We start from the raw sequence: 27,491 nt of genomic DNA, 5'->3' as shown, positions 1-27,491 counted from the left end.
CATCAGGTGAAGTCACCGAGTGTCGGGTGATTTCTGACTTTGTCCACCCCAGTCCAACACCAGCACCTCCACACCTTGTAATTGCAGTGACAGGAATACTTATGAAATTGGGATTTGCTAAAATTAACTCTTTTTGAAGAGTTAGGTGATTAAAAAAATACTCCAATTAACTCCTCTCCTGACTGTCCAAAACTTTTCCCCATCTGACGATGCACAAGTCGGGGTGTGTAGGAATCCTCTGCACTTGGCTGATTCAGATCCGGCAACACTCAAGCTGCTCCATTCCATCCAAGGCAAATATTTGTTTGATGTAACATCTGCCGCATTAAGTATTCACTCTATCCACCATTAAATCAACATTGTTAGCATCTATAACATACAAGGCAGCAACTCACCAAGTGCCCATAGGTAACACTGTCTAAACCCATGACCTTTACATTTAGAAGTAGCGCAGTAGAACAATAGAACTTCCCCACCTGCAAGTCTCCCCCTTGGTCACACCTACTTGACTTGGAATTATTTTGCTGGGTTAAAATCCTGGAACTCCAGCCCAAACAGAACAGAGTAAGCGAGTGCAAGAAAACAGCTCACTAGCAACTTCTAAAGTGGCATTAGAGATAAGCAATTAATACTGTCCTTGACAGCAACTCTTACATTCTAAAAATGAATTTTAAAAATGCTAGGTCTTGTATAAGCTCTCACTCCTGCTGTTGTTCACCTCACAAACCAGTAGATGATGCTCTTGAACAAGTAAATGATGAACAGGAAAATTGAAGATGAAGTTAAAATAGTTGATGCTGGAAAAATATTAAGCAGCACCTCCAGAGAAAGAAATAGCTAACATTTCAAATCAATTACCTATCACTGGAAAGATTTACAGATGAAACCTGTTTAAGCAAATACAATACAGGAAAAAGAGAAAAGGAAATAGGAGGAAACTACAAAGAAAAGGTCGATGCTTGGTGAAAGGAAGGAATCATAGAGTCATAGAGTCACACAGCATGGAAAAGGACACTTTGATCTAACCAGTCCATGCCAACCACAATCCCAAACTAAATTGGTCCCACATGCCTCTGCTTGGCCCATATCCCCCCAAACATTTCTCATTCGTGTACTCATCTAAATGCCCAGTAACTGTTCCCTAATCGACTACTTCCTCTGGAAGTTCATTCCACGCATGAACCACCCTCTGTGGAAAAAAAGTCCCTCATCTCTTTTCTTAAATCTTTCTCCTCATACCTTAAAAATATGCCCCCTAGTCTTGAAATTCCCCACCTTTGGGAAAAGACAAATGCCATTCACCTAATCTATACTCCTTATGGTTTTGTAAACCTCTATAAGGTCATCCCTCCATGCTCCAGTGAAAAGGTTCCAGCCTATCCAGCCTTTCCTTATAAATCAACCCCTCCATACCTGGTAAATCTCTTCTGAACCTGTTCCAGCTTAATAATATCTTTCTTATAACAGGCTGACCAGAACTGGTCACAGTACTCTAGCAGAGGCCTCACTAACATCCTGTATAATGTCCCAATTCCTATACTCAAAGCTCTGAGCAAAAAAAGGCAAGCCTGAAAATTGAAAGAATTGTAAACCAGTAAAAATGCTCCTAAGAATGAATGCACTGGTCAGGCTGATTTTGAAGCACACCAGGTGAATTAGATAGTATGGAAAACAACAAATGCTAGAGATGAATTGATATCTAGACTCAAAATGTTAGCTTGCTGTCTCTCCATGGATGGTGGCATGGTGACTCAGTGGTTAGCACTGCTGCTTCACAGTGCCAAGGACCTGGGTTTGATTCCAGCCTTAGGCAACTGTCTGTTTGGAGTTTGGACCTTCTGCATTGGTTCCCTCCCACAATCCAAAGATGTGCTGCTCAGGTGCATTGACCATGCTAAATTGCCTATAGTGTCCAGAGATGTGTAGTTTAAATATAGGGTAGGGGTGGATTACTCTTCAGAGGGTTGGTGTGGACTTGTTAGGCCAAAGGGCCTGTTTTCACACTGTAGAGATTCTACAATTCTGTATTGTCTGACCCGTTGTGATCTCCAGCATTTGTTGTTTTCATTACAGCTGCAGTAGGTTGCTCCTAGATTAGATAGTATGTATCATTCACAAGTTTTACTTGTTTTGTTCCTTCTGGGAGGTTAAATGAAAAAAAAAAGGGTAATGTAAATCAGGCAAAAAGAGAAATTAGTGGGACAAATAAAGGAACAAAACAGGAGTCTAGAGAAATGTAATTGCAATTAGCAAAATCATCATCAACAATCTACCTTCCAAAATATTATTTACCTGAAATGTTAACTCTGTTTCTTTCTCCACAGATCTTTGGCAATCATGATCTATTGCATATTTTCTAACATTTTTTGAGTTTTTTCAGGTTTTATTTCAGATTTCCAACATCCCTCTGCTTTTGTGCGAATAAATATAGGTGCATAAAATCATGTACATTTTTCACATTCTTGTTTGAGGAAATTGTTGTAGTTAATGCCCTAATCAATATCCTTGATGAATCTTGATCAGAAAATATGAGTCTTAAATTTCAGTTGAGTTTTGGATTTAAGTAGAAACTTACTGGGATTGGGTTGTGATTTGGAGGTGCTGATGTTGGACTGGGGTGTACAAAGTTACAAATCAAACAACACCAGCTTATAGTCCAACAGGTCTATTTAGGAAGCATTAGCTTTTGGAGAGCTGCTCCTTCATCAGTTGGTTGTGGAGTATAAGATCATAAGACACAGAATTTATAGCAAATGTTTAATGCGATGCAACTAAAATTGGGTTAGGGACTGGGATTGGGACTGGGTTAGGATTTGCTACCTTCTGGTTTTAAATGGGATAGTCCAATGTTTGGATGCACAAAGTTGGCAGATTAGTGAATGTGTTGATGTAGTCTTCATGCTAACTAACTGGCTGCGTGAAAATCTTAAAATGAGCCTACTTTTGCGTAAACTAAAATTTATTTCTTTTTTAAAGGTCTATACGCTCACATTAACAATTAAAAGCTGAGTCATTCTACAGTATGTATCCAAATGCTAACAATGATTTTTTGATCTGGCAATTCAACTACTTTGGTCAAATCTCCTTTCTGTTTGCTTCCAGGTTCCAAGCCTCTGATTGTTTATTGGGTGTAACCAACAAATGCATATTTTTTAATCTGAGAAGTTGAGTCTCACAATGATTAATATTGGACCAGTGTATGTTTCTAATTGGTTCTGACTTAGTAAAGAAAAAGGTCATCATAAAATTTGTTCTGATAATTCACTATAAAACTTACTTGACTTCCTGTTCCCATTGCACTTGGAGTATTGCTTCCCACAGTACAGTAATCCAGAGTTTAAAGCAAAGATTTAAACATTTACAAGAACGTGAACCTGACTTCAAGCAACTTATTGGCCCTGATTGGAAAGAGAGAATGAAGTGGATAATTTTTGCCCTTTGCTGTTTCCATTTGTCAGAATGCCTTAAAAGGTAACAAAACAGAAAAAAATTTCCTAAGGATGGTGCTGTTGATTTAAATTTGTACAGAGGAAGACTAGAGTATCTAAAAGTCAGTAAGATTGTTTACAACCTCACAATTTTAGCTTTGTTTTGAGCTTCCTAACTAGCCTGACCCTGGTGGTGTGTTTATTTTCATCTCAAATGACTGCCCCTCTGGATAGTCAAGGAATGGGGGCCATATTCTCAGGAGAAAGACCAATCATTTCAAGCTCAGATGAGGAGAAATTTCTTCCCTCAGAGCACTGTGTTATTTTGAGATTCTCTGCCCCAGAGGGCTCTGGAATATCAATGATCAAGTATAATCAAACCAGAAATGCTTAGACGTAAAAGTTATCCCGGGATATGGGAAAGTGAAGTTGAGGTGGGAAAGTGAAGTTGAGGTGAAGATCAGCTGTGAGCTAATTGAAGACAGGGCAGTTCTGAAGCACTCCTGCTTTTTTTTAATGCTCTTTCACTAATCTCAATAAACCACTCTGTCTGGAAAAAAAAGGAGGAAAATCAACCGTCCAACTGTGTAACAATCAACTTGCTCTTTGCCAACGTTTCCTAATCTGAGACCAAAAGAGAAAATGCTGGAAAATCTCAGCAGGTCTGGCAGCATCTATAAGGAGAGAAAAGAGCTGACGCCTCGAGTCTAACTGACCCTTTGTCAAAACTGAGACGTAAGGATACAAAGCTGAGTAATTTACTGAGAACAGCACTCTCAGCCTCAGAGAGGGGAAGGTCAGAGGGTATGGTGAACACACGGCAAGGGCTGGCGCTGGAAGAGATGGGGTTCGAGGGATTGGGACTGTTGGAAGGTGGAGGGTGGGCAGGGGTGTGGATGAGAAGTTGAAGCTTGCATTCCTTAACATCTGCAAGAAACAGGAAAAGTTTGGAGTTAAGGCATCAAATAATATGAAGGATGAAAGGAAACTGTGGACCTGGACAGCTTTGAGAGAGAGTAAGTTAGTGCTGCTAGAGAGAGGTGTCGAGTGCTTTCATGTGGCGGCACATGGCCCTGAGTGTGGCTTTTAGGATGCGGCGAGAATAGCAGTTGGAAAATTCTGCAGTAATTTGCTTTTTTCCTAATCTGAGGCCTCATAACTCAATATTACCCCTAACTTAATGTGGAGGTGCTGGTGTTGGACTGGGGTGGACAAAGCTAAAAATCACATGACACCAGGTTATAGTTCCACAGGTTTATTTGGAAGCACTAGTTTCGGAGCGCTGCTTCTTCATCAGGTAATTAGTGGGCAGGATCATAGAACAGAGAACTTGTAATAAAAGATCAAAGTGTCAGACAACTTATGCGATGTATTGCTGTTAAGTCTTTAATCACTTAGAATGCATTGCAGGTTTCAATTCATTAATATGTAAATCTCAGAACTTCTTTCAAGTCACATTCCTGAGGTGACTTAAGTTTTTATAAAAAAAAGTGGCAACTCAGCTCAGACAATGTGTTAAAGGTATGAGGTTAGAATCTGTCTGTTTTCCAAACTTGAGTCAGACTGGTTCTATTTGCAAAGTAGGAATTTATAAAATATCACATGGACTGATTGCCTACAGATTGTGTGCGCTTGGAACAGAATAGAATGTATCTGCAAACATAAGTCGGCAAATGCAAATTCACCCCATTGACCTATATTTGTGTGCGTGCATGTGAGGGAAAGAAGGGAAGAGAGAGAGAGGGAGAGAGAGAGAGAGAGAGAAAAAGGAAGAGAGAGAATTTTGTGTATGTGCGCGTGTGAGAGAGAGAGAGAAGGAGTGTGTGTGTGTTTGTGTGTGGGAGATATGGAGAGAGTGTGTGAGTGTGTGTCTGTGTGTGTTTGTGTGTTTGTGCATGAGCGAGTGTGTGCGTGAGTGTGATGGAGTTTATGTCTGTGATAGGGTGTGCACATGAATGTGTGTGTCTGTGCGTGTATCTGAGAGAGAGCATGTGTATGAGAGAGGGTCTGTGAGAGTGTGTGAGCATGTAAGAGTGTGTATGTATGTGTGCTTGTGTGTGAGTCTGTGTATGTGTGCACATAGTGTACTGAGATCACTTGTAGTGTGACATAAATCCAAGGTCCCACTAAGGCCATCCTCATGTGTATTGAACCTGGCTATCAGCCTCTGCTCGGCCACTCTGCGTCGGCGTCTATCCCAAAGTCTGCCTTGAAGGACAGTCACCCAAAGATATAAGGCCAAATGCCCTTGACCACTGAAGTGTTCCGCGACTGGGGGAGGTTACATCTCTGCCTGATAATTGTTGCATGGTATCCAATTATCCGTTGTCGTAACATCTGCTTGGTCTCTCCACAGTACCATATCTCGTGGTACCCTTGTCTTCAGCGAATGAGGTGGACAACATTGGCAGTCAGTCCAAATGACATTGTATGAATTCATACTTTGGAATAGAACTAGACTGACTCAAGGTTGGAATGTAGACAGACTCTAACCTCATGTCTTTAATGCATTGTCTGAGCTGAGATGTCACCTTTTTTTTAATAAAACCTTAAGTCATCTCGGGAATGTGACTTGCAAGAAATTCTGGGATTTATATATTGATGAACTGAAACCTGCAACCCATTATAAGTGATTAAAGACTTAACAGCAATCTAGGTTTGTTCAATACATCGCATCAATTGTATGACACGTTGATATTTTGCTGTAAATTCTTTGTCCTATAATCTTGCCCCACGAGCTACCCAACAAAGGAAAAGCACTCCAAAAGCTTATACTTCCAAATAAGCCTATTGGACTATAATCTGGTGTGTGTCATTTTTAACTTACCCCCTAACTTAACAATTAAAGATACTTTGAGAAGCTAGGAAGTATGTCATTGTAGATAATGGAAGAATTCTTAACCAGTAAAATGCAGTGCTTTTCTGTAGTAGGAATTGAGGTGTATTGTAGGGTTTTGTTGGGTGTTGCTACAATTCAGAAAATCAGGCACTGAAGGGAAGAACTGGATTCTAGTCTGATGGCATTTCATTTATTTGTTACTTCTGTGGGTCAGCTGAGTTTATGGAAGGGGGTGGGTAGTTATTGTGAAAGATGTTCCTCTGTGCTAGGATGCAAAATACTTAATCTTTAACCATCCTTCCCTTCTTCGCTCTTGCCCATTTGAAAGCTGCTTCACAAGTTAAAGAATTTGAGATAGCTGCTTTGCAGAAGTATGAAAATTATATCATTTGGAAGCTACTCTTTGGCAAGGAAATCATGCTCGATCATTGGTTGTGGCTTCATCAATTTTCCCTCTTATAATTTGACAGAATTCCACTGAAGAAGCACAAATCAGTCAAGCAAACAATGAGAGAGAAAGGGATACTCTCGTATTTCTGGGAGCACCATAAGATGGATATGGTACAAATGGGTCAAGCTCAGGAGTGTTCTGCCATACAAATGACATCTGAGCCCCTTCTCAATTACATGGATGTAAGTCTGTTCCGACAGCTTAAGCTTACTTGTAAAACGGAGTTATAAATATTAGGATTAGAAATTAAATAAATGAGATTTATATCATTGCTGACGGAATGCCTTTAATGTAGCTATATGACTAAATTGGGTAGATGCCAATCATCAGAGGAAAGTTTAGAAATAAATTGCAGCTGCTATAGTTACCCAAACTGAGTTAGGCATGGAGAACTGACCTTTCAACTTCATACTGAGACCCAACTTCATAATTATGTTGGTGGCCTTTCAAAGAACCTGGAACAGGCTACTTAACAAGTACTTATGGAAAAGCTGTTTTGTTTTGTTGCTTTTTTAATGTTCATATTACTAATGGACATGTTCCCATAAGTCTCAATGCTCTATGTGCCATCATCCTCATAAGCAAAGACCGTAGTCTTTCAGTCCCAACATGTTTGTGAGATGCTACTATATTGGAACAGTTACTGTTTAGTGGTTAAATAATCTATTCTTCTGTTAAGGTTTCCAATGCAGTTAAGTTATTCCAATTTCTCTTTTTTTTAATGTATTTTAACTATGGAGTATGAATGAAGTGTGATCCACTTCAAGCCTGGTAGTTTGACCAATTGAATTGCATCTGGAATGCAATGCCTGACACTTGCCTTTACAATAAGAAAAGCTTAGGGTCGAGACTATTTCTTTGACATGTTTTGAGGGGGGCAGATGGTCTACCCATGACAATATCTTCACTTAATTTTGAAACAATAGAAATGCTTCAGACCATTTCATAACCATCTTGTGCTTTGAAATTGTAGCTACCCTGACAGCAACTTAAAGAGGAAAAACAAAAGAATGAAATGGGAAGAAACTCAGGGCAGAAATATTGTATTGGGACTAAGATGCCAGGATTATTTCTTTTTTCCCAAAGATCACCCCTCTTCCGCCCCCCCCCCCCACCACCACCACCAACTCTGGCGGACCTGGCCACCCACTGAGCTTTTGATCAGGGTACCCCTCCACAATTGGCAGAGTCAGGTTCCTTGTAAAAAGAAGGGTGGCAATTGTGTTTTGGAAAGCCAATTAGAGGGCATCCAGTTTCACAGGGGCAGCTAACTGCAGTAAAGGGGAACAACAGAGGGTGCTTCAACATGAAGGAGCCATTACACCATTTAAAAAGAGGAAGAAAGAGCCAGGCCGCCCAAAGAGATGGCAGTGGGAGATGTCGAGGGTAGCTGGGGTGCCCCTCAAGAGGACATCTTTTGGCTGCACATGCACATGTTTGAACTACTCTCACAACAGCCTCACTCCCAATGCTGCCATTGTGTTTGTAAACTAGAAACAAACTGAGGAACCTCCTTTAGCTGACTGTAGCAAGGTAAATGGCTTCCTACTGTGAGATGTTGCGCAGCCCACACTTGGCTTGATCAAGGTGGCTGGCAGCTGAAAGGCGTATTGTTTGGCACTGCTGTTATTTTCAGGCCCTTGTTTCCAACATTGGTGGTGCCCAAAAATCCTACCTTCAAGGCCGAATGTCAACTCCTCTTCGTTCAGTGGAAATCAGGTTAATAGCTGAGAATGAACACAGCACGGGAGCATTTGCACCATATTTCCACCCACACTTCGATTTTACACAGGCACATTAAAACCTGCTATTTTGATTTCAATGGCTATGTCTCTGGGGCTGAAGTGCCACTTTAACTGATTGTGGCACATACTGGATAGGCACTTTTCAAAACCTGACACAGCAGGATTTCAAATGAAAGTCCCTTCTGTTAAATGGTACCAGGAGTTTTTCTCTATTCCATGAATACAGTGGTCTTACATCTTATCCACCAGCTACCCTCCAACTCCAGAGTGCTGGCTTGTTCACTGTCCCGATTCAATAATTAACTTGCCAGAGACCATTTTTGGTCAGTTACTGAGAAAGCTGTTTTGGCACTCCCACCACCTGACCAGTCACCTGACCAATCACGTGACCAATGTTGCGTCCCCTCTACGCATGTGATTCATGCAAGTTTTTGGACGTTTAAATGCCTCATATTCAATGATTTGCCCTCACAGCTCCAGTTTCACGCCAACCCTCCCTCAAGTTGAAACCAATCCATTCCTATGAATGTTCTGAAAATCAGTTGTAACTAAAGCCTTACAGTTTACCGAAGATTCAGCTCATGTTCCAGATTTCAAGAGCACACAGAAAACTTTTTTTGTATCGTGGTAACTCGGACGGATGGAATTTATCAGGAGAAGGCTTACCCTTATGTTGCTCATACTTGATATTATGGAACAACCAGTGTTTCATTGCCCAAGTATGGAGTTTGCTTTCAGGTCAATCTACTGCAAAGTGCATTAATATAATTATTCATGTCTCGTTACAGACTCAGTATGGCGGGGAGATTTCCATTGGCACACCACCTCAGAATTTCACTGTTGTATTTGATACTGGTTCATCCAATTTATGGGTACCTTCGGTTTATTGCTACAGCAGAGCTTGCAGTAAGTAAGACCAGTGAGAGATTCCATTGTCACCAGATTAATCGCCAAAATCCCTTGCTCAGATTGGTACTCCTCCTCGAATCCAGGTTATCATCACAACATGCATTGTCTTCTGTTTCCATACATGTGTGAGAGAATATAACAGGGGTTGTCAATTTTGGTGCGACATTGTTTTAAGGATTGGACATAGACATCCCATAAACCTTTAACACGGTGATTGCATGGATCTTTTCAGTTGTGTCTGAAGGATCAATGTCTGATTCTGTCTGGTTTTTATGGGGTCTGGCAATTCCTATAGTGCAGGTGAGGATCAAGCATTGGCACAACTCGGGATTTGTGGGTGATGGATGTGGTGGTGGTGGGAAAATGCAATGTGTTCATCTCCCTGGGAGCAGAGGCAGGAGGTCCAACTTTGTGTCAAGTGTCAATCAGCTCATTTCTACAAAGACAACTTCATAATGGCCATGTCAGGTAATTGTCAGGATTCAAAGCCAGGGAATGTGCCTGAAGAACATGTTTCTTTCTCCACTGAAATTACAATATGCCTGAATCTTTCAGGCAGCAGAGGATATCTGGAATGAGGGACTAGTGGATAAAGTTGGTGCCAATCTGTCAGTTTCACCTCCATCTGGAACACAAAGTCCCACCTAAGTTTGGAATATAAATCTAGTCTCAGTAATAGTGACCATGCCAACTCTCACTGATTGTTGCAAAATGCCATCTTATTCACTAACGTCAGTTAGGGAAGGAAATCTGCAAACCTCACCTGGTCTTGCCTACATGTGACTCCAGACCCACAGCCAATGTGATTGACTCTTAACTGTCTACAGTTCATGGGCAATTGGGGAAAGGCAACTAATGCTGGCCTTGGCAGAGATGCTGATACCTCATGAAAGAATAAAGAAAACAAAATCTCTAGTAACACACAGCAAGAGGGCAGCTCCAACTACATTCTGTCCCACTCCTGCCCCATCATTGACTGCATACCTCTCTGGTTGTCATGTGTCTGAGAGCTGTCAGGCATTCATCACTGGCAACTATATCCAGTTTTATGTCATTACCTAACTTAGTCATATGAGACAATATTACATTGTCCAAATTGAAATAGCTTGACAGCAGCCAGTACCCCATCACCAACTCACCCTTTATTGACATGTGGAGAGATATGACACTAATCCAGCTCCCTCAGAGACAGCTCTCATAGTGAACAGTACCTCTAACACTCCTGTTCTTATCTGTCAGCCAGGCTCCCCTATTGACCAGATTAACAGCCAGGAGAAAGTGAGGTCTGCAGATGCTGGAGATCAAAGTTGAAACTTTATTGCTGGAACAGCACAGCAGGTCAGGCAGCATCCAGATTAACAGCCACAATCAGAGAACTCATATTTTATGAGGTCCACCTGGCTGACCTCGTTACAATCACTGCACAAATCATGGATAAAGATCAGAAACAACATCACATCACTGACCTCCACTGAAAGGCAGGTTCCAATCTGTCTACTCCCTAGTTACCTCCCTCTACACTATCTATCCTTCAAGTTTGCACATGTGCAACATTTATTGTCATCCAGTGGGAAGGCATAATGTGAATTTGGATATTGTGTGAATCAAAAAGGTAACACTCTCTGCTAGATCCCCATTCTCCTAATCTAGCAACGCCCCCCAAATAACCAGTAAATTGACCACATCTAATCTACCATTGTAAGATCCATATTGCCCTTTATGTTCAGCCTCTTCCATTCAAAACGTTTGCATACTCATTCATTTGAAAAGGAATAAGTTTATTTTAGTAATGTGAATTAAACTTGGCATATCCTAACCAACTAGGATGTCATCTCCTCTTTGTAGATGGAGAATGAACTTACTTATACGGGGGATACTTCTGGAAAAGAAATGTGCTGTTTATGCTTTTGATCTTGTACTCATGAAAACAACATCTTTGGAATGCCAAATCTCAAAGGGAACAGCAATTTCTACAGAATATTGTTACTGTCTTTGAAATTTACTCACTGCAATTCTGTCCTAATGAGGACAAGATAAAGGGTCCAACAGAATGTCACTTTGCAAAGTCTATACATTGAAATGTTAGACCAGGTTGGCTTTTTTTAACGAGGATTCTGTCTCAGGGAGAGGGTTTTTTTTCTTTTACAGAAGACCATGACAAGTTCATCCCAGATAAATCATCGACTTATACAAGGGATGGCCGTCCTTTCTCTATCCATTATGGTACAGGCAGTCTGACAGGAATAATTGGAATAGATACTGTAACGGTAAGTTAAAGAGGAATCTGAAATGTCAAGAGTGAGGCAGTAGATGTGGAATATTCCAGTAAATGAGAATGTTAATCCAAACAAGGCTGGTATCACCTAGTAGGTGGAAGGCTGGATTGCTTCAGGTACTTAAGTAGTTCTTCAAGGTTGTTGACCTGAATTGTTCAATGAGTTGCTCTTGGCCAGACGACATCTAACATACTGAGCAGTTCCACTATTCTTGGTTTTATTTCTGGTGCACTTGGTTTCAGGCTGGGACCAAAATTGTTTTCCTTTATTCATTCATGGGATGAGGCCCAGGTAGCATTTATCATCCATCCCTAATTATTAGAGGGCACTTAAGAGTCAACTACTTTGCTGTGGGTCTGGAGTCACGTGTAGTGAACCTAAAGAACATTGGTGAACCAGATGGGTTTTTCCAATAACGGATTCATGGTCAACATCAGATTCTTAATTCCAGATTTTTATTGAATTCATATACCACCATCTGCATGGCGGGATTCAAATCCAGGCTTCCAGGACATTATCTGGGTCTCTGAGTTAACAGCCCAGCGACAATACCACTAGCCCAAAACCTCCCCTGGTTACATGCTATGTTTTCACATTCTTCAGAGATTTCAATATAAAATGTAGGCTCATTCTCCTGTGCAATGCTGATGGAGTGCTGCTCTACCAGAAGTGCTGTCTTTTAGAGGACACTGGAAACCAAAGTATTGACTTCTTCTCAGGCATTTGTAAAATGTCCCACAGAACAATTTTGAAGAGCAGGGAAGTTTTGCTCAGTGTTCTAACTATTGTTTATTCCTCGACTTGCATCAATAAAACATGGTCAATGCCTCATCTCTCTGGGGACTTGCTGTTCGAAATTTGCTTAATATGTTTTCTACATTACAACAGGGCTACAGTTCAGAAGTAGTTCATTGCTTTGAGATGTTGTGAGGCCAGGAATGATGTCACTTAAACTCAGGTCTTTCTTTCTGTACTTAGGTTGAAGGCATCACCATTGTGAACCAGAAGTTTGGTGAGAGTGTGACAGAGCCTGGCACAACGTTTCTGTATTCCCCATTTGATGGGATTCTTGGACTGGCTTACCCATCTATTGCAACAGCAGATGCCACACCAGTATTTGACAACATGATGGCGCAAGGCTTGGTAAACTTGCCCATATTCTCTGTGTATCTTAGCAGGTGTGTCTTTCTTTTAAAGGTCCTTACATGAAGTAGATTAAATATTTGAAGATCAAATCTTTCAAGATAAATACTCCCTTTCCTTTGACATAATATATGCAGTGCAATATATTAGATTAGAATATTTGGATTCTGCAGCATAGAGTTTGGTCAATATGATTCAGAACACTCAAGTATTTAATCAAGGCAAATTCTAATTTTGCCTAAACCAAACTCAATGCATTATTATATATTTCTGTTTTAGACATCTAGATTCACTTCTGTTCAAGCAATAAATATGTCACATTACTGTAGTATTTTGCGAAAGGGATGACTGGAATAAAATATAAATATAATTTACTACATTGAGTCAAATGCATTTTGGGAGTTTAAGTATCCATGAAGGATGCTGTATAAATTGCCCTCATGACCAGTGTCCCCTCAACACCCAAAACTTCTCCCTGAAGATCCAGTTCAAATATACGTCTCTCTGGGTCAAGAAACTTCTGGGTTTATTTCTGGGACTGAGTTGTGTGAATAACTTTAGTCATGATTTCAAATGCATCTGGTCTAGGGAACAAACAAAATCAACTAGAAAATCTGCTCCTGATCACTTTTGGGTAAAGCTATCAGCAACAGTAAGGATTAGAGAGTGAGTGGACAAAGGACTTAAATACGTGATGTTTACATTCTTTCTGTTTGATTATGTCTTTCTGTTAACTGATCTATGTTCACTGTGCTTGATTGATTAAGGCTGGGTGGAGGCTCAGAGTAAAACAAAGACACCAGAAGCTACTACAATTTGAACTGGAAGCAAAGATTTTTGCTTGTAGAGATATTTTAAAACCCCTGTAAATGTATTGGTTTCACACTGAGGAGCAGCTATCAACTTTGCATTAATCTGATCTATATGAAATATACCAGAGGGCTTTAAGAACATAGCAAGTAGAAGAGTAGTTTGCCTGAGTGTCAGTGAGCAGGTATTGATGAGCAGTTACAGCTTAATAGCAATTTTAATTACACTTTCCATCACTTTACTGGCGGTCAAGTAGGAGGCGGTAATTAACTGGGTTGAGTTTTCTTGCTTTTTGTATACAAAGTGTACCTGAACAATGATCTACATTGGCTGTTGTAAGTGTTTTGGAACAGCTTGACCAGGGGCATGGCAGGTCCTGGAGCATACGCCTTCAGTTGAACCTTGACCAGAATGTTGTCAAGGCTCGTAGATTTGCGGTATCCACTGTTTCTTGAGAATACGTGAAGTGAATCAAATTGGCTGAAGACTGGTATATGTAACACTGGGGACCACTGGACGAAGCCAAGGTGGACCACCCATTGACGTACATGTCATGGGACTGTGTCATGGATGACTTGCATTGTCTTGTGTACACAAGAGCACAGCAATTGAAACGGTGTACCCTCAGAGAGTGGACAATTGGAATTCAGGCTGTATAATAAGGTCAGATACCTGTAAGAGAAATATCTTTGCTTTCTTCCTGATTGCTGTATCTTTCTGAAGATGAATAACATCATTCATTCATTTCCTCAATTTGTGGGTGCTAATTAATGCTGAATCGAATTTGAGTAGATCTTGTAGGAAATTACTAGAAACTTTCCACAAAGTGTGTGGAGAGTTTAAGTTCAATCAAAGTGACCCATCGCTGCAATGATGCCATTACAATTTCAGATCCTGAGTCCTCAATTTTCAAGCTGTAAACCAGGTTTTGGGGACCTCTGCCCAATTGTCCATAATAATGATTTGAACAAATTTTCTGAATAACATAATTAAAAAATTCACATTCAAGTTTTTAAATTTATCTATTAATTTATCTTATGATGCTATGTTAAAGTTTCTATCTGCCACTTCAAGAACATGGTCTTCAGCTGGTATCTTTTACTTTGCAGCTTTATTTGCATCTATATCATAGAATCATTGAATCCCTATGGTGTGGAAGCAGGCCATTCAGCTCATTGAATCCACACCGACTCACCAAAGAGCATCCCTCCCAGATCCATCCCACCCCTTTACAATATCCCTGTAACTCTGCATTCCCCATGGCTAATCCTCCTAACCTGCACATGCTGAACACGATGGGCAATTTAGCGTCTCCCATCCACCTAACCTGCACATCTTTGGACTGTGGGAGGAAACCGGAGCACCCGGTGGAAACCCATGCAGACAGAGGGAGAATGTGCAAGTTCCAAACAAACAGTCACCTGAGGCTGGAATCAACCTCGATCTGAGAGTCTACAGTTTCACAGTTTCAACCATTGTACAACTGGAATTGAAGCGTAGAAGGACATTTCCCTTCAAACTGAGTGCATTACCAGAGTTTCTTTGCATTTATGTTGCCAAAGTCAGGGCAGTGGACAAAGATGTCCATGGGTGTCCATGAGTGGATGACACTGGTGATGTCACACTACCATGGCATTATGCCTTTGCACATGTTTAACAATGCCACTGGCAACCAAGGAACTCTCACCTCCTTCACTGTGTTCACTGCTCTAAAGTCTGCTTCTCCCACTCCCTGCTCTACACTCGCACTACAGGCTCCACTCATCTGCTCTGCACCCTGGGATCTCAACCAAAGGCACTGAGATGGGAATTTTCCAGTCTAAGAACATCGAGTCGGCCAAAGATCAGCAAAGACTGCAAACTGTTCAGCTCCCTGTCACTCCCAGCTCAGCTCAGCTCAGCAGCGACACATGTACATCACAAGCACTATGACTGCATTGGCTGCAAGTGTTTTCCCTACAGCTGCAGTGTTCATGAATACATTTTCTAGAAGACTTAGAAAGAATGTAAGATTGAATTCCGGAATCAGCAAGGTTCCTTCATTAAACTGCCAGGTCTCAGCAATTTATAACATTTACAAACCACGTCTTGTTTCCTTCAGGTATTAAAGATTTCATTCCTCAGGCCTATCCAACCACCACCAAGCCCCTTGTTCTGTTACTGCCAAAGTGTTGGCAAATTTTTGGATGGGTTTCACAGTCTTTGTTGGTCTCTGGCCAACTCGATGTTCCTAGACTTGAAGACTCCTATCTTTAGTTGAGGATCTCAGGTCCCATAGCTTCCCTCAAGGCTCCTGAAATCTTTTTCTCAAAGCAACCTAGAGACTTTGCCCAGTGGAAGCTAAGAATCACATCAAATTGCCCAAACTCACTTAATTTCCTCAACAAGAGTATAGAGGGAGGGAACAATTCCCAACTGTGGGTACAAAGTCTATATTTATCACTAACGCTGAACAGAAGAAATCCCGAGCTGTGATTTTAAAACTAACACTGATTGATATTACATTCTGCTGCCACTTTTGATGTGTTTTTTTTTAAATCACTTTTGACCAAATTTTAATGCTTTCTCTTTTTGTTTTATTTCCCAGAAATCCAAATGATGAGTCTGGGAGTGAAATTGTTTTTGGTGGATTTGATACTTCGCACTTCACTGGTGAACTTCACTGGATTCCTGTGACCAACAAAGGATACTGGCAAATTCAGTTAGACGGGTAAGTGCAGGCACGAGATAAAGTGCATTTGCATTCCATACAATAAGTGGTGTTCCAGGGCATGTAGTTTTTCACAGAACCACTAGATGGTGGTCAAAACCTACTTCCCATGGAGCACCCCTTCAATTATACCTTGACGTGATCTCTGATTCTGAATTAGGTTTTATAGTACATTTAGGATGAGATGTGGCAGGAAAATTTGAGTAAAGGAGTAGGGCATTTGATCACGAGGATGGGGAGGGTAATAATATGGTCAAGTAAGAGATTCCTTAGCAAATAATAAAGAGTTGGAACTGCTTATTTTCTTACACTGTTACTCTCGAGGTATTCAGTTTTAGATTGTTTCAAGGTTGGTCAAGGCTAATGGAGAATAGAAATCCTTGGCTATAACATGAGGTGAATAGCATCCATTATTCAAGGGAAAGTTAGATAAATACATGAGAGAGAAAGGAATTGAAGGAAATGTTAACAGGGTGCAATGAGGTTACTGTGTAATACCTGCATAGACCTTTTGTGCCAACTGATTTTCTGTTACATACCATCCTCTGCGTAATTCTGCAGGATCTCTGACTTAATATAGGCTTAAAAATACAGTAACCACAAATTAATTGTACAATTCTAATCTTAAGATTCAGCGCCCTGTCTGATGAAGTCAAGAAATTTTCTGCATCTGAATGTCCACAACATTAATATTAAAACAGATGAATTATCAGTACAAATAGAAAACCATGTGTAGCCATATCTATCTAATGGCCATCAATAAAACCAAATCTGTGACCTGGATATCTACGGGTATGTGACATTCAGGAAGAATATAAAGGTGGGAAATGATTGGGTGGTAACTCTGTAAGTTACAGTGTGCATTCATATTGCAGCGAGAGATTACCTTTGTTCTAATGTCAAAGACACAGTATCAGTTTAAAGTGGAATTAGGAAACATCAAGAGGTAGAAGACATTGGTGGAAGCTGTTTATCAGCCACTAAACAGCAGAGGTAACCACATACAGTATAAATTTGGAAAGCAGGTGTGTATAGTTACAGTAATATGGTAACCATGGAAGTTTTTAAAAGAGAATGGGAAACCTAATTAAGTGTTACAGAGGATGAATCCTTGAAATGTAGGTTTTTTGAAGCCATTTCCTGTGGAACCAATTAGGAAATGGACTCTAAATCTAGTATCATGCAATGACAAAGGACGTATTAATAACATTTTTGTAAAAGAACCTTCAGGAACAGTGACTTCAATGTGGAAGACTGTTCCATTTAAGCTTGAAGGTGATGCAGTTCAATCAGAAACAAGGCTCTTAAATCTTAACAGAAGAAACTATGAAGGTGTAGAAACTGTGGGTAGAGTTGAGGAACCTCAAAGCGAGTTGTGCATAGGTCTCTTAGCAGTAGTAGGATGTGGGGAAGAAAATAAATCAGGAGACAGAAAAGACATGTAAGAAAAGCCACTGTTACAATAATCATGGGGACTTCAATATGTAGGTGTACTACGAAAATCAGGTTGGCATCAGATGGGGCAGCACAGTGGTTAGCACTGCTGCCTCACAGCACCAGGGACCCAGTTTTGATTCCCACCTCAGGCAACTGTCTATGTGGGCTTTGTCTAGGTGCTCTGGTTTCCTCCCACAATCCAAAGACATACAGGTCAGGTGAAGTGACCATGCTAAATTACATATAATTTTAGTTGCATTAGTCAGGGGTAAATACAGGGTTGGGTGGGTTACTCTTCAGAAAGTTGGTGTGGACTTGTTGGGCTGAAGGACCCGTTTCAATAATGTAAGGAATCTAATCTCAAGAAATGGAATTTGTGGAATGTCTACATGATGTTTTGTTTTTGGAGCAGTTTGTAGTAAGGCCCACTAGGGAACAGGCAATTCTGGTTACGATGACGTGTAATGAGGCAGACTTGATTAGCGAGCTCAAGGTGAAGGAACCTCTAAGGGACAGTGACTGTGATATGACAGAATCACACCGTAGTTTAAGAGGGAGGAGCTAGAATGAAATGTAATGGTATTACATTTGAGTAAAGGTAGCTACAAAAACATGAGGAAGGAGCTGGCTGGTGTTGATTGGAAGGGAAGCCTAGCAGGGAAGACAGTGGAACAGCAATGGTGGGGTTTCTTTGGGCAATTTGGATAGCACAGTGGAAATTCATCACAAGGAAGAAGAAACATACTAAGGGAAGGATGAGACTGACAGAAGATGTCAGGGACACCATAAAAGCAAAAGAGAAAACCTTCAATGTGGTGAAGATTGGGGGGAATCTAGTGGATTGGGAAGCCTTTAAAAGCCAGCAGAGGATAACTAAAAAAGCAATAAGGGGGGGAGAGAATCTGAAATATGAGAGTTAGCTAGTTAGGAATACAAATGAAGATTGCAATAATTTTCTTAGATATTTTAAAGACAAGAGAGAGACATGAATGGGCATTGGGCTGCCAGAAAATGAGGCTAGAGAAGGAATAATGCAGAACAATGAAATGGCTGAGGAACTGAGTAGATACTTTGCATCAGTGTGCACAGCAACATACCAGAAACTCAAGAGAATCAGGAGGCAGAGGTGGGGTAACAATCACGAAGGAGAAGGTGCTAGCGAATCTGAAAGGTCTGAAGGTTGATAATTACCTGGACCACATGGATTACATACCAGAGTTGTGAAGAAGATAGCTGGGGAAATTGTAGAGTCATTGGTGGTGATCTTTCAGCAATCACTGGAGTCAGGGAAGGCCCCCATAAGACAGGAAAATGGCCAATGTAACACTCATGTTTAAGTAGGTAGCAAGGCAGAAGTCAGGAAACTATAGGCCAGATAGCCTGACCTCAGGTATTGGTAAGATTTTAGTATCCATTATTAAGGATGAGATTTTGGAATACTTGGAAATGCACGGTAAAATAAGGTGGAGTCAGCATGACTTTGTTAGGGGGAGGTCAAATCTGTTAGAATTCTTTGAGAAGGTAACATGCAAGTTAGACAAAGGAGAGTCAGTGGGCATGATTTATTTGGATTTCCATAGACCTTTGATAAAGTGCTGCAGAGGAGGCTGCTAAACAGGATAAGAGCCCATAGTATTAAAGGCATGGATAGAGGATTGGCTGACTGGCAGAAGGCAGAGACTGGCAATAAAGATGTCTTTTTCAGGATGGCAACTGGTGATTAATGGAATTCAGCAGGGATCAGTGTTGGGACTGCAACTATTCATGTTATACCTTAAAGATCTGGACAAAGAAACTGAGGGCATTGTTGCTAAGTTTGCAGATGACACAAAGATAGGTGGAGGGACAGGTTGTGTTGAATAAGTAGGGGAGCTGCAGAAGGACTTCAGACGGGCTAGGAGAGTGGTCAAAGAAGTAGCAGATGCAATACAATGTGGGAAAGTATGAGATTATACTCTTTTGGTAGGAAGGACAGTGGTGTAGATTATTTTCTGAAAGGGGAAAGGCTTTAGAAATCTGAAGCACAAAAGGACTTGGGAATCCTAGTTCAGGAGACTCTGTTAAGGTTGAATTGTAGGTTCAGTTGGCAATTAGGAAGATAAATGCAATGCATTTTAAGAGGGCGAGAATATAAGAGCAGAGATGTACTGCTGAGGCTGTATAAGGTTCCGGTCAGTCTTATTTGGAATACTGACAGTAGTGTGGGAACCCATATTTAAGGAAGATGTGCTGACATTTTGAAGGGGTCCAGAGGAAGTTTACAAGGAAGATCCAGGAGATGTAGGGCTTGTTGAATGAAGAGCAGCTGGGGACTCTGGGTCTGTAATTGATGGAGTTTAGAAGGATGAGAGGGGAATCTTATTGAACCTTGCAGAATACTTCAGGCCTGGATAAAGTGGATGTGGAGAAGATGCTTTCACCAGTAGGAGAGACTAAGACCAGAGGACACAGCCACAGCCTTTACAACTGAGACGAAGAGGAATTTCTTCAGCTAGAGAGTGTGAATCTGTGGAACCCATTGCCTCAGAGAGTTATGGAGGCTGATTGGTCTAAATCTGCTCCTATATCTTATGGGCTATTTCCAGAAGAATAAAACAACATTCAGCTTATCAAACTCATACTTGTAGAACAGTTCTAACACAGATTAAACATTAGCCTTCTCCTATGGTAATTTATCTAAAAGCATTTTAAAAAGTTCTGGCTAGAGCAAAGAACAAATATACCCTTCATAGATCTACATTTTCTGATTTTATAAAAGCTGCAGACACCCACACAGCAAACTTTTTAAATAACAATTGAAAGATGCAGATGATGAAACCTGGCCAAAAACAACCCTATTCTAGTCACACAGATCAAGCTTCTTAGAGAATAGACAAGGTTGTTAAAAGAGCTATTGCAAGCTTTTATAGTTAAATGATTAGCTGAACCACAATTGCTGCTAAATAGTACTTTAAACAATTTTGCATTGACATCAAACAGGGGAAAATAAGATTGATTTGTGAAGCATTGTCTTTGAGAGGGCAAGTCTGAGTGAAGAGGTCTCATGGCCCATTTAACAGCTGTTGAAAGTGTCATTAGGCACAGAGCCACAGTGCTGGGGAATTGATTGCTGTGATCAGGAGGTTGTGGGAATGTTTGAATGACAGGTCAAATAGATCACTGTGACCAATTTCTCAATACCAGCAACAGGCCAGAGTTTATGTATTTTTAACTGGATACTTGAGAGCTTAGAGAGCAGTTCAATGATGTCTATATTAGGCCATGTGGTTTTGTTATGACTGTACAAAAAAGCAATGCTCCTTCAAGGATTTCTTCTGAACAACAGCATCACTCACTGGGAATAATATATTATAAATCAAACCCAACCATTTCCTGAGTTATCACAACTTGTGAAAATTGGATTAAACCAATTGCCCAATTCTTCACACATGATTAATTCAGGTTAAAAGAATGCACACTAAGTATTTTTACATTCATAGAAAAACTTTTATTTATTGTAATCAAACTGTTCTTAACCAATGGCAAAAAGTAGACCAAATGAATTGTTCATTTACAACTGTATGATGTAAACACATCTAGTAAAAGGACAGGATTCCTAATGTATGTAACTTTAATTTTACCCCACACACACTCAGAGGAATAGGTTCTGTACCTCCAGTCCAAATCACCAAACAGATTGGTTGGTGCTGCAATCATTTTTCTTTCTTCAATGGTATCACAATGTTATTTGAGATGTTTGTTTTTTAGTTGACTGGATGATTAGAAATTTGACTTCATTTGACTTAAATCCCTTGAGGTAACGTCTGTCTCAGCTGTTTAGTCCATCAGTGGATCTCCTGGCCCAAGTTCAGAGCGGGTGACAAAACTCTCTAGCCAGCTGCAGCAGTGAGTTATTCTCAAAGTTTTTGTTTATAACTTTTCCTTGCTATGTTTGTGTGCCAGATCAGGTAATAGCCTCTATTAGTTCTTTTAATTGATTTGCAATCACATCATTATCATGTTCAAAGCCCACCATCAGATGTATTTTCTCCAGCCTCTTTTCAAGGTTATGCTTGAAGAAACATGTGCTTGTCTAGAGTGTTAATGCCCTAATCAGAAACTGAAGCACAGCTCCCTCACAACTCCAACAGATATGAGCAAAAATCAAGTCTTGACTATTATCTTCCCAACCTGTCTTTCTGTTCTCACACCCACAATGCAGTTCTTCAGTCAGGGTACCATTTCTCCTACGATGTTTCTCTCTAGCACAATGAGATGAATATAGGGGTGGCATGGTGGCTCAGTGGTTAGCACTGTTGCCTCACAGTGCTAGGGACCTGGGTTCAATTCTAGCCTTGGGTGACTGTCTGTGTGGAGTTTGCACATTCTCCCCAAATTGCGTGCATTTCCTCCCACAATCTAAAGATGTGCAGGTTAGGTGAATTGGCCACGCTAAACTGCCCATAATGTTCAGGGTTGCATGCGTTAGGTGCACTGGCCAGTAGTAAATGGAGTCTAATAGCTTAGGGGAATGGGTCTGGGTGGATTGCTCTTCGGAGGGTCGATGTGGACTTGTTAGGCCTAACGGTCTGTTTCCACACTGTCGGGATTCTAACAGGACTCCACGAAAACCAGTTTACATATCTCAATGTGCAATGAAGAAAAGAACAATTACATGATTCAAAGTAAGTAAAGCAATAGAAGAGTAATTAATACATTGGCTTACTGGATTGTGTGTGTGTGTGTTTGTGCACATGCGCACCAGTATAGGCTTACATTGTGGAAATTCATTTTCTAATGAAATGCCCTAAATATTCAATGGTTGCCTAACTGCTTTCTGTCTTGGGTGAGATCAGAAAAATGAGAACTGATCTCGATGAATAAGAAAGATTTTAGTGAGCTTGACAGGGTGAAGCTAGGAGTCTGTTTCTCCCTGGTTGGAGAATTTAAACCTAGAGGATTAGAATTTCATATTGAGTAGTTGGCTATTTAGGGTGAGATAAGGAGATATATCTCAAAACAGAAAGCTGTGAATCTTTGGAATTCTGTGCTTCAGAAGACTAGTTATTAAACTTATTCAAGACTGAGATTGATAGAGCTTTTGGGTTGTGAGGGAATTAAGGGATTTAGGGTTAGAGCAGGAAAGTGGAGGTGAGGTGGACGATCTTGTTAATTAGGAGAGTAGACTCAAGGTTGCACGTGGTCTATTTCTGATGTCCTTGTGTTTTTAGTGTGAAGGTCGGTGGAACTGTTCTGTTCTGTGAAAATGGATGCAAAGCCATTGTCGACACTGGCACATCTCTCCTTACTGGACCTACCAAGAGCATCAATGCACTACAGAACAGGATTGGGGCGGTTTCTAGCAGAAATGGAATGGTATGTACAAGAAAATGTGACTTTAATATAGAAGCAGTTCATTATGGTCTATCAAGTAGGACAAGATAACAGGATTTCCTTATCCTTTTATGATGACAGATTTGAAAAGTTAGAGGTAGTAAAATATGTCTCTCAATTAAAATTCAACTATTATGATTTCAAAATGATTCCAAAATAAAAATTTATTTCATAGGAAGACTTTTTTTGCACAGTGAGTTGTTACAAGCTGGAATTGCCTCTAAAATGCCTCATGATCACCTCCTACTGCTAAAGTAGATAATTGCTCTTTTAATAACTGGGCTCTTTTAATTACAGTACTCCATAGACTGTGATTATATGTCCAGTATGCCTGATGTGACGTTCACAATAGGAGGTGTTGACTATGTTCTTCCGCCACAGGCCTACACACTTCAGGTATGTAGCCACTTATTTCAAGAGGAAAGAACTATTTGACTTAACAGGAAAATTCAATTCTACTGTTTGATAAACTGTTATTTCCCCAGAATGATGGCAGAACATGGGGTAGATTTACAATTGAATACTCCCAATGTGTAGAGCTTCTCAGGAGAGGAATGCATACCACAAATTTCAGTCATGGGATCAACATGTCCACCTTGAGAATGGGTGAAAAGTCCAATGGGCTGCAAATTGGGTGGAGCGGTGTCTGCACACAATTGTTGCATATTGGTCCTGCCTTAAATCAGATTATTTACAAAGTTTTGCCTTAAAATCAGATTATTTACCTCATAGTTCCAGAAAGGAATAACTAAAGACAATAACAGCAAAGGCGTAACATTTAATGTATAAATAAATATATACATCTCTGCAAATTACGATTAACCAATAGTTTCTAAACCAGGCCATTCACTTGTAGTTTTGCATTGATATTTATATTGACTTCAGCTGTTACTCAGCAGTAGTTGTCTCACTCCTGAGTCAGAAGTTTCAGTTCTCCTTGTAGTTGAATCTTCATAACTTTCATAATTGAATGATGTGACTTTTGGCAAAGACATGATATCAGATATCATGAGACATTAATGCACATGTTACCAATGTGACCTCTGTTTGAGCATTCAATACAGGTTGCGTATGAAACATTGTCATGGTTTAGCTAGCATGTGTGCACTGAGAGCCTATTCCCCATTTCCCTATATCTCTGTCCCACATCCCGATTCCCTGTATTTCACTCTGTTCCTCTCTTTCCCATCTGTTTCCACATGTCTCTTTCCTATCCCTCTTCCTATTCCCTCTCCCCTATCCATTGCTCCCATACCATTTCCACTGCTACTCTTCTCTATGCTGACACAGAGTCATGGACAACAGCCATGAAGGGGTTGGGAGCAGCCATAAAAAGCTTTATCTGTCAGGTTTCAGGGTGGACAATGCAGGCGTACTGGAACTGGACTGAATTATTTTATTTAACTGGTGATTTGGAGTTGCAGCATCCATCTCTGGGGTTGGGGGGTGCATTGGTTTCCATTGATGCCAATGAAAAGCCCACTCCACACTTGAGGTTAGTGAGAAAGAGAGTAAGGGGAAATCTGGCACTTAAATTATTCCCTGATTATCAAGCTGCTCTAACAATCATTGTTGTGAATCTTGCGGGACCAGTATCAAAAGCAGCCAATCAGTGGTGGTAATGGGTAGGATCAGGAAGGGGGAGAATGAAACGTGTTGAACACACATCATGATTCATTTTTAAACGTCCATCAACTGTATGGTGCAGGACTTTAAAAGAAAGGCAATAACACAATATAGGTGCAAAGTACTGCAGGTGGTGGAATCTGCACTGAAAACAAAAAATGCCAGACGTGAAACATTGACTTGCTCTCTCTCCACAGAGCTGCCTGACCTACTGTGATTTCAGCATCTTTTATTTACCGTTTTAAAAAATCACAACTGTTTTGAACTGGAGCATGTCGGCAGGTCAACTTTGTCCAGTTGAGTCAAAAACTGTGACTCAACAATTTTGTAACATTGTCTAAGATACAACACAAACTGACAGACCTGGGTGCTCGTTAGTGCTGCACTGTGGGAGGTGCTGTATTTGAGTGAGACATTTAACTAAGGCCCTGTGTGCATTCTTGGCAACATGTAAAATAATACAATCGTGACTTTGAAGAAAAACAAGCGAGTTCTAGTGGAATTCAGACCAATATCTATTATCATCACTGAACACAGATGATCCAGTCATTAGCTAAATGAGGATTTGGAGGATCTTTCTGTGTGCAGATTAGTTGCTGTATTTTTTATTTTATAATGTGGAGGTGCCAGTGATGGACTGTAGTGGACAAAGTTAAAAATCACACAACACCAGGTTATAGTCCAACTTGTATAAGCTTTCGGAGCACTGCTCCTTCATTATATAGCTAGTGGAGCAGGGTCGTAGGACACAGAATTTATAGCAAAAGATCACAGTGTCAAACATGTATCGCATCAGTGTGTGACACTATGATCTCTTGCTATAAATTCTGTGTCCTATGATACTGCTCCACAAGGTACCTGATGAAAGAGCAGTGCTCCGAAAGCTTATACACGTTGGACTATAACCTGGTGTTGCGTGATTTTTAACTTTTTTATTTTGTAGCATTGCTTTATCGAATTTTATAGTACTTCAATAGAACAAAACTTAATTATTGCAAAGTCTTCCTCAGGTTCTGGAAGCATTCTGTTATGAGTTCTCTCCTTATTTGAAATGCAGTAAGTATTGCGATTAACCAAGTCTGTTCCACTTGCAGGAGGAGGATGAATGGGGACGAATTTATTGCAACAGTGGATTCCAAGGCATGGACATACCTCCACCTGCTGGACCATTCTGGATCCTGGGTGACGTCTTCATTGGCTCTTATTATGCAGTGTTTGATAGAGGGAACAACAGGGTGGGCCTGGCTAAATCCATCCCGTAATGTCCTATTACACTGATTCAGGCAGACAGGGTTGCAACGTTTATTGCAGTTACTTAGAATGTTGCTAAAACTCCAATGTGTATAGCATCACTTTGAAATTAAGGATTTTAACATTCAGAAATCACCGCATTAAAATCTTCTGTCAATAATTTGCCATGTAGCTAAAAGTCTCCACTCGCAGCTTGCAAATTCACAGTACAATCTTTACTAGGGTTTTGATTTTTTTCAGGATTTTGATTTAAAATAAATCTTAGGGCAGGCAGTGTCATTGTTGCTCACAATTACATTTAGAAAATATGGCATAGAGCCCAGTGTCGGTGCTGTTTAAATGATATTTGCCCTTTAAACCAATTGCTATGAAAATACTCATTGCATTCAGAGATTAAGTTTACCGACCAGTAATTACTTTGCCCTCAGGGTGATTTTATTGAATATACTGAGAACTTGAAGCTAAAATGTTAGATAGTTACGTTTGACTTTCATTGCAATGCACTCCTATCCACAAATCTGGGCAAAATTGCCACTTTGAGAGCCAACCATGTCCTGGGAAAGGAGACACAGATACCACTATTATGTGTCAGGAGACCTCCCACCATGTACGTGGCAAGTACTCATATGACTCAGCCAACGTATTCTATCTCATACGCCTGCAGGCAAAGATGCCCTGAGGCATGGTACATTGGAGAGACCAAGCAGAGGCTACAGCAACAGATAAATGGACACCACACAACAATCAGCAGACAGGAGTGTTCCCTCCCAGTCAAGGAACACTTCACACTTGAGCGGTTGATTCTAAAAGATGAGAGACTTAACAAACAATCCAGGTCTTTTTCAAGATATAATTTCAGTTGCATCACACTATAACCTTTTGCTATAAGTTCTGTGTCTTACGATCTTATTCTCCACTACCACCTGATGAAGGAGCAGCGCTCTGAAAGCTAGTACTTCCAAATAAACCTGTTGGACTGTAACTGGTGTTGTATGATTTTTAACTTTGCATTTATAGTGAATTGGTGACATTGTTCCTGGAAAAGGAGAAAAGCTGGAAGTGGAGATTCCATTTGTTGCAATGAACTAATATGCATCAAGGTCTTGCATCACAATCGGTTTTATTCATCTTGTTCAGCAACATTGTATTGCAGTGCTTCCTGAGAGAGAAAACTATTCTTCAAATGTTTTGTAAAAAAGAAGTCTATATATATTAATCGTGTTGCTTCTTTTGCTTATTGAACTGTAACTAAAATCACAAATCAGGATCAACATTGATTGTTACTGTAACTAATTGAAATAATTAAACTGACTTCCTCTCAGTTAATGATTAATCATTCAAGAAATGGTTCCTCATGTTACTAAATCTCAGTCTCCAATGTCTGATTAGTGCCAGACTACTGGGGACGGTAAGGATAAAATGGTAAATAATTACTGTTGGTAAAATAGGAACATGCAATTTGGAGAATTTACTTCTTCGGTCCAGGCAGCATC

The 27,491-nt window shown here is 40.4% G+C and overlaps 1 protein-coding gene across 1 annotated transcript; it reads left to right on the top strand.

The window, feature by feature from the left end:
• The first annotated feature begins 3,315 nt into the window (after positions 1-3,315).
• Positions 3,316-26,727, top strand: LOC122563101 (cathepsin E-A-like). Its single transcript, XM_043716531.1, has 9 exons — positions 3,316-3,471; positions 6,738-6,900; positions 9,252-9,369; positions 11,521-11,639; positions 12,627-12,826; positions 16,189-16,311; positions 22,959-23,103; positions 23,419-23,517; positions 25,842-26,727. The coding sequence occupies exons 1-9, from the start codon at positions 3,416-3,418 to the stop codon at positions 26,007-26,009; spliced, it is 1,191 nt and encodes a 396-aa protein (XP_043572466.1). The 5' UTR covers positions 3,316-3,415; the 3' UTR covers positions 26,010-26,727.
• The last annotated feature ends 764 nt before the right edge of the window (positions 26,728-27,491 follow it).

Source organism: Chiloscyllium plagiosum, chromosome 26, assembly GCF_004010195.1.
Source record: "Chiloscyllium plagiosum isolate BGI_BamShark_2017 chromosome 26, ASM401019v2, whole genome shotgun sequence".
NCBI lineage: Eukaryota > Metazoa > Chordata > Chondrichthyes > Orectolobiformes > Hemiscylliidae > Chiloscyllium > Chiloscyllium plagiosum.
The sequence above is the reverse complement of the archived record's forward strand: the minus strand, read 5'-3'. Positions and strand labels throughout refer to the sequence as shown.

Coding starts and splice junctions, on each gene's coding strand:
- LOC122563101 (XM_043716531.1), top strand. CDS start 3,416: ATGAAGTGGATAATTTTTGCCCTTTGCTGTTTCCATTTGTCAGAATGC. Junction 9,370..11,520: donor TTGCTACAGCAGAGCTTGCA/GTAAGTAAGACC, acceptor TTTCTTTTACAG/AAGACCATGACAAGTTCATC. Junction 23,518..25,841: donor CACAGGCCTACACACTTCAG/GTATGTAGCCAC, acceptor TTCCACTTGCAG/GAGGAGGATGAATGGGGACG.